The sequence below is a fragment of the Nycticebus coucang genome, chromosome 3, assembly GCF_027406575.1.
Source record: "Nycticebus coucang isolate mNycCou1 chromosome 3, mNycCou1.pri, whole genome shotgun sequence".
Lineage (NCBI taxonomy): Eukaryota > Metazoa > Chordata > Mammalia > Primates > Lorisidae > Nycticebus > Nycticebus coucang.
The window spans coordinates 9,045,760-9,058,180 of record NC_069782.1 but is presented as its reverse complement, the minus strand read 5'-3'; the positions used below and the strand labels follow the sequence as shown (position 1 = coordinate 9,058,180).

At 39.2% G+C, this 12,421-nt stretch overlaps 1 protein-coding gene across 1 annotated transcript in view; it reads right to left on the bottom strand.

Moving 5' to 3' along the window:
* The window catches only part of ENTHD1 (ENTH domain containing 1), an 88,168-nt gene that overhangs the window by 11,302 nt on the left and 64,445 nt on the right, over positions 1 to 12,421 (bottom strand). Inside the window, exon 5 of the mRNA XM_053584941.1 lies at positions 6,488 to 6,883. Within this exon, the coding sequence (XP_053440916.1) occupies positions 6,488 to 6,883 (396 nt within the window). The remainder of the gene's footprint in view (positions 1 to 6,487; positions 6,884 to 12,421) is intronic.

The window sequence follows — 12,421 nt, the reverse complement described above, 5'->3', positions numbered from 1 at the left end:
TTATGTTGCTTTTGGATAAAACCCAGTTTTATTTCTTCCTTTCCAATATATATGCCTTTTCTTTCTTTTTCTGGCCTAATTTTCCTGGCTAGGGCTCCAATACAATGCTGAATAAAGTGGTACCAGCAGACATTCTTTCCCTGTTTCTGATCTTGAGCAGTAAAGCATTCAGTCTTTCATCATTAATTATGGCAACAGCACAAAGTTTTTTTTTTTTTATTTACGCCCTTTATCAACTTAAGGGAAGTTCCCTTTTATTCACAGTTTGCTTAGATTTTTAAAAAATTATAAATTAGTATAAAATTTTGTCAAATGCTTTTTCTGCATGAATCAAGACAATTATACTATTTTTCATCTTATTCTGTTAATATGGTAGAAAACAGGGTTTATTTTCAAATGTCAAGCCAACCTTATAATTCTGGGAAAAATCTGCTTGGTCATGATGTCTTATTCTTTTTATAAATTGCTGGATTTGATTTGCTAATATTTTATTTTATTTTTTATTTTTTGTGCTTGCTTTTTTTTTTTTGTAGAGACAGAGTCTCACTTTATGGCCCTTGCCACGGCATCACATAGCTCACAGCAACCTCCAACTCCTGGGCTTAAGCGATTCTCTTGCCTCAGTCTCCCAAGTAGCTGGGACTACAGGCGCCTGCCACAATGCCCAGCTATTTTTTGGTTGCAGTTCAGCTGGGGCTGGGTTTGAACCCGCCACCCTCGGTATATGGGGCCGGCGCCCCACCAACTGAGCCACAGGCGCCGCCCGTGATTGCTTTTTTTATTGTTAAATCATAGCTGTGTACATTAGTGCAACCAAGGGGTACAATGTGCTGGTTTCATATACAATCTGAAATAGTCTCATCAAACTGTTCAACGTAGCCTTCCTGGCATTTTCTTAGTTATTGTATGTAGACATTTGTATTCTGCCTTTAGTAAGTTTCGCCTGTGCCCATTCTAAGATGCACCATAGGTGTGGGCACCCCCCCCATTACCCTCCCTCCACCCTAACCTCCCCCCTCCCTTGGCCCTTTCCTCATAGTCTTGTGCTATAGTTGGGTTATAGCCTTCATGTGAAAGCTATAATTTAGCTTCATAGTAGGGCTGAGTACATTGGATACTTTTTCTTCCATTCCTGAGATACTTTGCTAAGAAGAATATGTTCCAGCTCCATCCATGTAAACATGAAAGAGGTAAAGTCTCCATTTTTCTTTAAGGCTGCATAATATTCCATGGTATACATGTACCACAATTTGCTAGTCCATTCATGGGTCGATGGGCACTTGGGCTTCTTCCATGACTTAGGGATTATGAATTGGGCTGCAATAAACATTCTGGTACAGATGTCTTTGTTGTATTGTGATTTTTGGTCTTCTGGGTATAAACCTAGTAAAGGAATTATAGGATCGAATGGCAGGTCTATTTTTAGGTCTCTAAGTATTCTCTAAACATCCTTCCAGAAGGAACATATTAGTGTGCATTCCCACCAGCAGTGTAGACGTGTGCCCTTTTCTCCACATCCACACCAACATCTCCGGTTTTGGGATTTTGTTATGTGGGCTACTCTTACTGGGGTTAGGTGATATCTCAAAGTAGTTTTGATTTGCATTTCTCTGATGATTAAGGATGATGAGCTTTTTTTCATATGTTTGTAGATCGTGCGTCTGTCTTCTTTAGAGAAGTTTCTCTTCAAGTCCCTTGCCCACCCTGAAATGGGATCACGTGTTCTTTTCTTGCTAATACATTTGAGTTCTCTGTGGATTCTGGTTATTAGACCTTTATTGGAGGTATAACCTGCAAATATTTTCTCCCATTCTGAGGGCTGTCTGCTTGTTTTACTTACTATGTTCTTGGCTGTGCAGAAGCTTTTTAGTTTGATCAGGTCCCAGTAGTGTATTTTTGATACTGCTTCAATTGCCTGGGGAGTCTTCTTCATAAAATATTCACCCAGGCCTATTCCTTCAAGAGTTTTCCCTACACTTTCTTCAAGTATTTTTATAGTTTCATGTCTTAAATTTAAATCTTTTATCCAGTGAGAGTCTATCTTAGTTAATGGTGAAAGGTGTGGGTCCAGTTTCAATCTTCTACAGGTTGCCAGCCAGTTCACCCAGCACCATTTGTTAAATAGGGAATCTTTTCCCCACTGAATGTTTTTAATTGGCTTGTCAAAGATCAAATAATGGTAAGTAGCTGGATTCATCTCTTGGTTCTCTATTCTGTTCCAGACATCTACTTCTCTGTTTTTGTGCCATTACCATGCTGTTTTGATCACTATCAATTTATAGTACAGTCTCAGGTCTGGTAGCATGATTCCTCCTGCTTTGTTTTTATTGCTGAGTAATGTTTTGGCTATTTCTGCATCAGTTGAAAGAATCAAATGGTCCTTATTTTTTGTTTATGGGCTGAATTACATTTATAGATTTACGGATACTGAACCAGCCTTGAGACCCTGGGATAAATCCCACTTGGTCGTGGTGTATAATTTTTTTGATGTGTTGTTGGATTCTGTTAGTTAGGATCTTATTGAGTATTTTAGCATTAATATTCATTAGTAATATTGGTCTATAATTTTCTTTTCTTGTTGGATCTTTCCCTGGTTTGGGGATCAAGGTGATGTTTGCTTCATAGAATGTGCTGGGTAATATTCCTTCTTTTTCTATATTTTGGAAGAGGTTTAGTAATATAGGTACTAGTTCTTCTTTAAAGGTTTGGTAGAATTCTGCCGTAAAGCCATCTGGTCCTGGGCTTTTCTTTTTAGGGAGATTTTGTATAGTTGATGCTATTTCAAAACTTGATATAGGCCTGTTCAACATTTCCACTTTGTTCTGGCTAAGCCTTGGTAGGTGGCGTACTTCCAGGTATTGGTCAATTTCTTTCAGATTTTCATATTTCTGAGAGTAGAGTTTCTTGTAGCATTTGTTAAGGATTTTTTGAATTTCTGAGGGGTCTGTTGTTATTTCATCATTACCATTTCTGATTGATGAAATTAGAGATTTTACTCTTTTTTTCCTGGTTAGGTTGGCCAAAGGTTTATCTATTTTATTGATCTTTTCAAAAAACCAACTTTTGGATTTATTGATCTGTTGTATAATTCTTTTGTTTTCAATTTCATTTAATTCTGCTCTGATTTTGGTTATTTCTTTTCTTCTGCTGGGTTTGGGGTTGGAGTTGCTTCTCCAGTTGCTTGAGATGTCCCATTAAGTTATTAACTTCCTCTCTTTGCATTTTCTTGAGGAAGGGTTGCAGTGCTATAAATTTCCCTCTTAGGACTGCCTTTGCAGTATCCCTGGGGTTCCGGTAATTCGTGTCTTGATTGTTGTTTTGTTCCAAAAATTTGGTGATTTCCTTCTGAATCTCATCTATAACCCATCTATCCTTCAGCATAAGGTTGTTCAGCTTCCATGTTTTTGTACGGGTATGCAGATTCCTGTTGTTATTGAGTTCAACGTTTATTCCATGATGGTCTGAGAAGATGCAAGGAATAATTTCGATTTTTAAATTATTTGCTGAGGTTAGATTTGTGGCCTAGGACATGGTCAATTTTGGAGTATGTTCTATGGGCTGATGAAAAGAAGGTGTATTCAGTTTTGTTGGGAAAGAAATGTTCTGTAGGTGTCTGTTAAGTCCAGATGTTGAATGGTTAAGTTTAAATCTAAAATTTCTCTGCTTAGCTTCTTTTTGCTTCTATCCAGCCCTGCTAAAGGGGTGTTAAAATCTCCAACTACTATGGAACTGGAAGAAATCAAGTTGCTCATGTCTGTTAGAGTTTCTCTTATAAATTGAGATGCATTCTGATTGGGTGCATAAATATTAATAATTGAAATCTCATCATATTGAGTATTACCTTTAACAAATATGAAGTGTTCATCCTTATCCTTCCTTATTTCAGTTGGTTTAAAGCCTATTGCATCTGCAAATAAGATTGCAATGCCTGCTTTTTTCTGCTTTCCAGTTGCCTGGAGTATAGATGACCATCCCTTCACCTTGAGTCTATATTTGTCTTTTAATGTAAGATGAGATTCTTGTATGCAGCAGATATCTGGCTGAAGTTTTTGTATCTAGTCAGCCAACCTGTGCCTCTTTAGAGGACAATTTAAACCATTCACATTAATTGAGAATATTGATAAGCCTTTCGAGAGCCCGGTGGACATTTTTAATCCTTTTGTGACTGTGGAAGTTGGAATTTGATCAAAATTTTCTGCGTGGATTTACTTTTGTGGTGGAGGGTTATAATGGTGTTCATGAAGGATAGGTCTGAGAATATCCTGGAGAGCTGGTTTAGTTATGGCAAATTTCTTCAACATGTAAATGTCATTAAAGTATTTAATTTCTCCGTCATAAATGAAACTCAGTTTAGCTGGGTGCAGGATCCTGGGTTGAAAGTTATTTTGTTTTAGGAGATTAAAAGTCGATGACCATCCTCCTTAGCTTGAAAGGTTTCAGCAGAGAGATCTGCAGTTATTCTAATATTCTTCCCCTTGTAGGTGATGGTTTCCTCTCGTCTGGGTGCTTTCAGAATTTTCTCCTTCATACTAACTTTAGTGAAATTGATTATGATGTGTCTGGGGGATGTCTTGTTTGGGTTGAGTCAGGCTGGACTTCTGAAACTATCTGCTATCTGAATTTCAGAATCTCTTGGCATGTCTGGAAAGTTCTCCTTCATAATCTCATGGAGAAGAGACTCTGTGCCTTGTGAAGCCACTTCGTTGCTTTCAGGGATCCCTGTAAGATGAATATTGGTTTTCTTCGAATTATTTCTTCCCAGAGCTCTCTGAGACAGTGATCTGTTTTTGCCCTCCATTTCTCTTCCTCTTTGAGAGTTTGGGAGCATTTGAAAGCTTTGTCTTCAATGTCAGAAATCCTTTCTTCTGCTTGCTCCATTCTGTTACTGAGGGATTCTACTGTTTCTCAGATCTTTGAGGGATGCAACTTCTTGTCTCAATGTATCAAAATCTTTGGTCATTTGGTCTTTGAATTCATTGAATTCTTGAGATATCTTTTGGGTTACTGCTTGGAATTCTAATTCAATCTTATTTGCTATCCAGATTCTGAATTCGATTTCTGACATCTCAGCTATTTGTTTGTGCATGGGATCTTGTGCTGTGTCTGTCCCATTGATCCTTGGGGGAGTTGATCTACTCTGATTATTCATATTGCCAGAGTTTTTCTGTTGATTTCGCCTCATGATTGTTTTTCACCATTGCCTCTGGCTGTCCTCAGAGTTGGGGAGGTGTCTCTCCAAGATTAGACCCCAGCGGGATCACTCTATTGTTGCTGGATCTTTGTAGGGAGTGACTCTGTGTAGTTCCTCTGGGGCTGCCCCAGCCAGAGAGTTCTGGTTGTGGAAACAGGTCCGGAATGTGACACACCTGGATCCAGCAACAGGGCGGGGAGGGGGGTGTTGCACATGGTTCTGGGAGTGCCTGGTGCCCAGTGACTTTGGCACAGAGAGCCCAAGGCTCCAAAAGTCTCTGGCCAGGAAAAGGGCTCCGCACAGAGGTAGGGAGGGCTCCGGTGGGCATGCAGCTACCAAAGTCCCTGGCCAGACAAGCAGGCCGGTGTGGAGGCAGGGAGGGTACAGGAGGGAGGACGCGGGGTTGCGCAGCTCCCGCAGTTCCGGGTCAGGGCGTGTGGAGGCCCAGTGGGCGCGGGTCGCAGATTGGGGCGCAGCTCTTACCGAGGTCTGGGCGGGCGCCGATCGCAGTCGTAGCACAGCTGTTACAGAGGTCTGGGTGGGAGCTGATCGCGGTCGCGGCGCAGCTGTTACGGAGTGCTAATACTTTATTAAGAATTTTTATGTCTCTGTTAATGAGGGATATTGGTCTATACTTTTCTTGTAATGTCTTTGTCAGGTTTTGGTATGAGATTATTCCAGCTTCATAAAATGAATTGTGTATTTTTCCTCATTCTTTTTACCAATTAACTTTAAAGAAGGAAGCATAATTACATGATCCTGGTTTAGTAAATAACAGTCAATAGCAGGAACTTCAACTGGCTTTATCCTTTATCACCCAGTCCAAAGAATACTGAAACCCTCTTAATGACAAAAACAGTAAAATACCTCATTTGGGCAATCAGTACATATTCATTTTATGAAAGGGCACACATACATGTATATGTTTGTGTGTATATGCAGCAATATAACAACCAATTCTTTTTCATACAGTCTCTTAATAAGTAACTTAAATTCTAACAGGAAGCTCTTATTTCATACTGGTTCTTTCTAATTTGGTCTGCACCAAAACTGCTCAGAACTTAGGGTAACATAGTCAACCAAGCACTCGGAACCTACTATGATGAATTATCCTTTAGTCCTTTAATAAAAGGGGCACTTTCCCAACTAAGAAGTACCTGTATGACATGTACACTGATATCACTGATGAAAAGTGAAAGGAGGGAATGAATATAGAGATAGAAAGCAGAAAAAAGTAAAAAAAAAAAAAATGCTTTAAGAGAGTAGGGTTTTGCTTTGTTTTGTTTGTAGACTCACCCCACGTAGTTGTCTTGAGGTTTTCATCATCCAACTGCACAATGCTGGATTGTGTTGGTTTATGACAGTCCTTACTGATCACAATCTCCTTTGCTGGGTCAAATATTTTGAAAGAGGGAGAGACATAGAGTGTTTCTACAGAGGTCTGGTTATGGAAAGTAGAATCTGACTTAGATATCCTTAAATTGTGACTGATAAATTCTTTACTTGATGACCAAAATGCTGGTAAAGTTATCAATGTTTCAAAACTTTTTGCAGCTGATTGCTTTTCTAGAGGTGTTTGCAAGGGGTCTTCTGTTACAGTGTTCATAACGGTATTGGTACTGTCTGATCTCTTGTCCAAACTCACATTTGTCTGCAGAGATGGGCTTTTTTCTGAAGAAGTAGGCAGAATGTCTGTAAAACAACAAATAAGAACTATAATCAGAAGATAAAACTGAAAATACTCTTCTTTTAAATTAGTTAAAATTTTAATAAATAGGATTTTTTTAATGCCATAACAGAATTCTTTCCTATTTAGTCCTTCTGCTTTCTTACTATGCTTCTGTATTCTGCCTATTTAAAGTACACCCAAGCTATAATTGATGCCTTAGTCATTTGGTAGCTGCCTCTCCCCCTCTCCCCACTGAAACACAAGGCAAGGAAAGCTTCAAATAACTCATCTTTAAATATTTCTCCCTTCACCCACTTATCTGTCTCTGAAACCACCATATTTTTAGTACTTGCAAATTTTCATCTTTTACACAATAAATGAGGGGAAATATGCCACATCATACTGGTCTATCCTTATAGAACCCTCAGCTACAAAAAAGTCTTTTTCCTCAAGATAAAGAATGTCTTCTTCTCCTCAATGTCTATATGAGGCACATTGAAGAAACTCACTACCTTAAGTCAACAAAACAATTTTAATAAATCCTTCATCTACATGGAATTAAAGAAACAATCTTTCAGAGATGTTCTGATAATTAGTAAAATGTAAGTTCCATCAGGCTAGGGCTCTCTGTCTGTTATAGGCATTAATGCTACCAAAGAACCTAGAATAGTTCCTGGATTGTAACAGACAAACATAATACTTATCACAAATAGAAAGAACTGAGGAATTGCAAGAAGCTAAAATTTAAGGTAGGCCTGATCTAGGAAACTATACCGAATCCATGAATTATGAACCTGGTCTCAATTTCTTTCTTTTTTTTTTTTTTTTCTGTAGAGACAGGGTCTCACTTTATGGCCCTCGGTAGAGTGCCATGGCCTCACAGAGCTCACAGCAACCTCCAACTCCTGGGCTTAAGCGATTCTCTTGCCTCAGCCTCCCGAGTAGCTAGGACTACAGGTGCCCGCCACAACGCCCGGCTATTTTTTGGTTGCAGTTTGGTCGGGGCCGGGTTTGAACCCGTCACCCTCGGTATATGGGGCCAGCGCCTTACGGACTGAGCCACAGGCGCCGCCCCTTGGTCTCAATTTCTAAATGCAAATTCTATGAGCACTCTCAGTGCTGGGGCTTCCTCTCATATACTTTCAACTGAACCTAGATATGAAAAGAAAATCATTATTAAGAGACTGAGTTCATAAAATTAGAAGGGTAACTAGGTGAAAGAGGGCAGAAGGAAGACAGTAAGATTTGAAGCTCCCCAAAGGGAAGAGGATGCAGAAATAGTGCAATTTGCTCTCAAGGGATTGTCTACCACAATGTATATCATAATGTTTCATAAGACACATTTAGATGCTGCCCTCATCACTTCTAGGTTCTGAGTTATTAAAGAAAAGCAAATTTTCTGACTCTAAAAAGTTTCCTTTCCATTTTCATCCACAGCTAGAGGTTAGCCTGAGCAAAAAAGCTGCTGGAATTTTACACAGAATTAGACAATTCAAGAAACTTATATTGATTTCTCTCCCAGAAATCCCATTTTTCTTTAATACTCTAATCTTATAAAACTCAATTCAAGTATCACTTTCTCTTTAAAGCTTGCCCTTTTTCTTTCCTTGTCTATTGAATTATTGTTTATCTTCCCATATCCCGTTTGAAGCCCTGTGAGTAATTATAAAACTTTACATCTCTTTTATCACAAGTCTCGCCCCCTACCTGACAACAGTCTCCTTGAGAAGACCTTACTTGGGAGTCATCTTTGGATCCCAGCACCTAGCAGTGACATACCTAGAAGATGTATTCAGTCAGTGCTCATTGAGTGAAAGGGGAAACTGAAGCATAAGGATTAAAGAAAAAGTAATGCCTTCGTTATTCCAAATTGGATATATTTTACTTAATAATGATGAAAGTAAACGGAAAGCAGGTAGAAGAAAATAACCCCTCCTAAAATACCACTAGTTTGCAATACAACTGCATTGTATTTAGTTGGTAAAGGTTCTGTTAAAAAATGTTAATATAAGGATGAACGCGGTGGCTCACAAATGTAGTTCTAACACTTTGGGAGGCTGAAGTGTGAGGATTGCTTGAGGTCAGGAGTTCGAGATCAGCCTGAGCAAGAGTGAGACCCTGTCTCTACTAAAAATAGAAGAATTAGTGGGGCATGATGGTACATACTTGTAGTCCCAGCAACTCAAGAGACTGAGGCAGAAGGATTGGCTGAGCCCAGAAGTGTGAGCTTGCTGTGAACTTTGATGACACAACTATACTCTATTCCAGGCAACAGAGAGACTCTCTCTCTAAAAAAACGCAAAAATAATTAAAAACAAAAAACACCTAAAACAAAATAAAACTAAACAAAACAAAATATTAATAAAAGCCAGGTGCAGTGGTGCACACCTGTCGGTCCCAAGTACAGGAGAAACTGGGGCAGAAGGATCGCTTGAGCCCAGGAGTCTGAAGCCAGACTGGGCAACATAGTGAGACCCCTCTCTCAAACATAACGAACAAAACCCCGATATATTCCTACTAAAATACTAGATTTATGGTATTCCAAAGGGCTTGTATATATCACCATATTTACATAAAAGTATTCCTTAAAAGTGAATTTCGGTTAAATGTTTTCCACTGATGTTCATTATACATGTGAGAAAAACAGAAAAGTTTTCCTTTATATGTACTAAAATCATCTTAAAATTTAGCAATATGCAAACTAAAACAATTCAAAATGATAATGACTTTCTAATGAAAATATTCATAACAACCTAAATCTCAAAACTGTCTTTTTAATGTTTAGTACAAAAGTTTAAAATAAAGCAAACAGGGGCAGCGCGTGTGGCTCAAAGGAGTAGGGTGCTGTCCCCATATGCTGGAGGCGGTAGGTTCAAACCCAGCCCCAGCCAAAAACTCCAAAAAAAGGCAAACAGAAGCCATTCTATCACTATCACCCCCTCTTCCCAATAGCCCAGGAAGAATAGACTACAATCTTTCAATTGCTTCAACTTTTGTAAAACTTCTTTTTTAATTAATCAAATACTATGAGCTAAAAGAAGCCTGATGACAAATCAAAACCAATAATTTTTAATGCATCATATATTATCTAAAAAATATATGTGGAGAGAGAAAGCTAGCATCCTGAAGATTCTAGAAAGCGAGTTGTACAAGATTTCTCTGCCTTCAGCCTTGTTGCACCCTCTAGTCTGTCTATGCAACATGCCACATTAATTCTCTTCAATTCAATCACTACCGTAGTTATTTATAGTTTATATTAAAAATCCTTCAAAAATTCCTGCTTATGTCAGTGACAAAGTCCTTGGGTTTTAAGGGCCCTCCACTGCTAACTTCCTGTTGTTACTGAACAGCAAATGAACCCTCAGTCAGGCCATTCTCATCACTCACATAGCCCAGGTGCATTCTGGTCCTTTTCAATCCATATTCCATATGCATGCAGGTCTCTTTATGTTTATCACCACCAGTTTCTCACAGTGCACTCCAATACCAGAACATCCTCCCCTTCCTCCACGTTGTCCACCTATTTAAATCCTACTAATTCCTCATGTCCCATCTCAAGTAATTATTACATGTGGATGCTATTTCCGATCGTGCCTATCACTCCACCCTAATCCTTCCCTTCTCTGACATAATAAAGTATTTATTTCTGGGAGTTCAATTTTTTCACTTAATTACATGCCATTTAGTGACTATCACACATCATGGATGCCTGCAGGAGGGAAGCCTATGTGAAGGAAACTGGTTCCTGCCATGGAACCCCAGAACATTTTAGAAATTAGAAGACCCGCTCACTACCTTGGAAGTTTGAAGACTTCATGACTTTATTTTGGGGAAAGGACCTTCATTTAAAGATAGCTGCACCTTGTTAGGCAAAGAGGGTTGTTTTTGTCACTTGGACATTCAAATATGTGTAGAAGAGTGTGCACGGGGATGAGCAGCCAACAGGTAGGCTGCTGCACAGCTAAGCTCTTCTGCATCAGCTTCATACCCGCCCGGTTCTGCGTTCTGCTGTGTGCTACCTAGGCTGGGACATCATGAACCCTTTATGCTTTGCAGCTGCCTTTCTGTTGGGTTCTGACAATAAGAGGTACTAGAGGGAGACTGGAGGCTAGAGTAGGAAGAAAGGACTTGCTCTTACAGTCTGCCTTCTGCCTCTGCCAGGATCACCCCTGCGAGGCTCATACACTCCATTAGCAGCACTCTTTCCTGTCTGTATTTTTCCAACACGTGTAGAAGCAGCTTTATCCTCCCCCCTTCATAGCATTAGCACCCACAAGTCAGCACCCCTTCCTAAGAGGCCAAGGTCACTGCCCCTACAGAGCCCTTCTTCCAAGGCTCTCAATTGTAATAATTCCAACTTCTTCCCTTTACTCCCCCAGCCTTAGGGCTGACAGCTTATCCCTGCAGCTGCTACCTCCATGATATCTTGATATGGGTTGAGTATCCTGTATCTAAAATGCTTGGGATCAAAGTGTTTTGGATTTCAGATTTTTGGGGGGGGGGGGGAACTTTTGAATATCTACATCATGCTTACTTGCTGACCATGCCTAATCTGAAAATCTCAAATCTAAAATGCTCCAATGAGCATTTCCTTTGAGCATAACCTCTGAGGATCAGGTCAGCATTCACAAGGTTTCAGATTTTGGAGCATTTCAGATTTTGGATTTTTAGATTAGGATGTTCAACCTGCATTCTCTTTTTGCCTTTTCAGTTTTCAATGTTTAATGTTTTTATATGAAATTCTATTTTATTATAATACTATAAAAATGGCAGAGAATTTCAGTTGGACCAACTCTTCTGTGGAAAATGACTAAAACTTTAGACAATATATAAAATCTCACCATTTGAGGCAGAGGAGAGTAATCAAAGTAGGCAGAAACTGGAAGGGGCTCAAGACTCAGAAGATAGGAAGAATGCCAGGTGAGTTTCATGTTTTTCCAACTCATCCCCTGAGTTTCAGACATCTCTATACTGTGTGGCTAGAACTGTGCTAAACCCATGGTTTTACTGGCTTAAAGAACCAGAGAGTGGCATTTGGAGCTACCACACCCCTGGAAAGTAAGGGGGCAATCCTAGTAAAGAGCGAGCTGTAGAGAAAACCACACCTACTATCATAACAGTCAAACTGATGATAACCAAACACACACACACACACACACAAAAAAAAAACCCTGAAGGTAACCAGAGAAAGATGACCCGTTATACACAAGGGAAGAATAAGATGAATGATGACTGAGAATATCAGAAACAATGGAGCAGAATGACATTTTTTTTTTAAATGCTAAAAAGGAAAAAAAAAAAAAGTCAGTGTAGGATACTGTATCCAGAAACAATTGAGGGCAAAATCAAAACATTATAAGATAAATAAAAACTAAGAGAATAAATTGCCAGTAAGATTTTATGTTAAGAATGGTTACAGAAAGTACTTCAGGTTGAAGAGAAATTATACTGGATGAAAAGTTGGATATGTGGGAAGGAAGAAAGAATGCTGGAAATGGAAAACATGTAGTTAAATGTGTAAGACTACTTTTCCTCTTAATTTCTCTAAAACATTTATATGT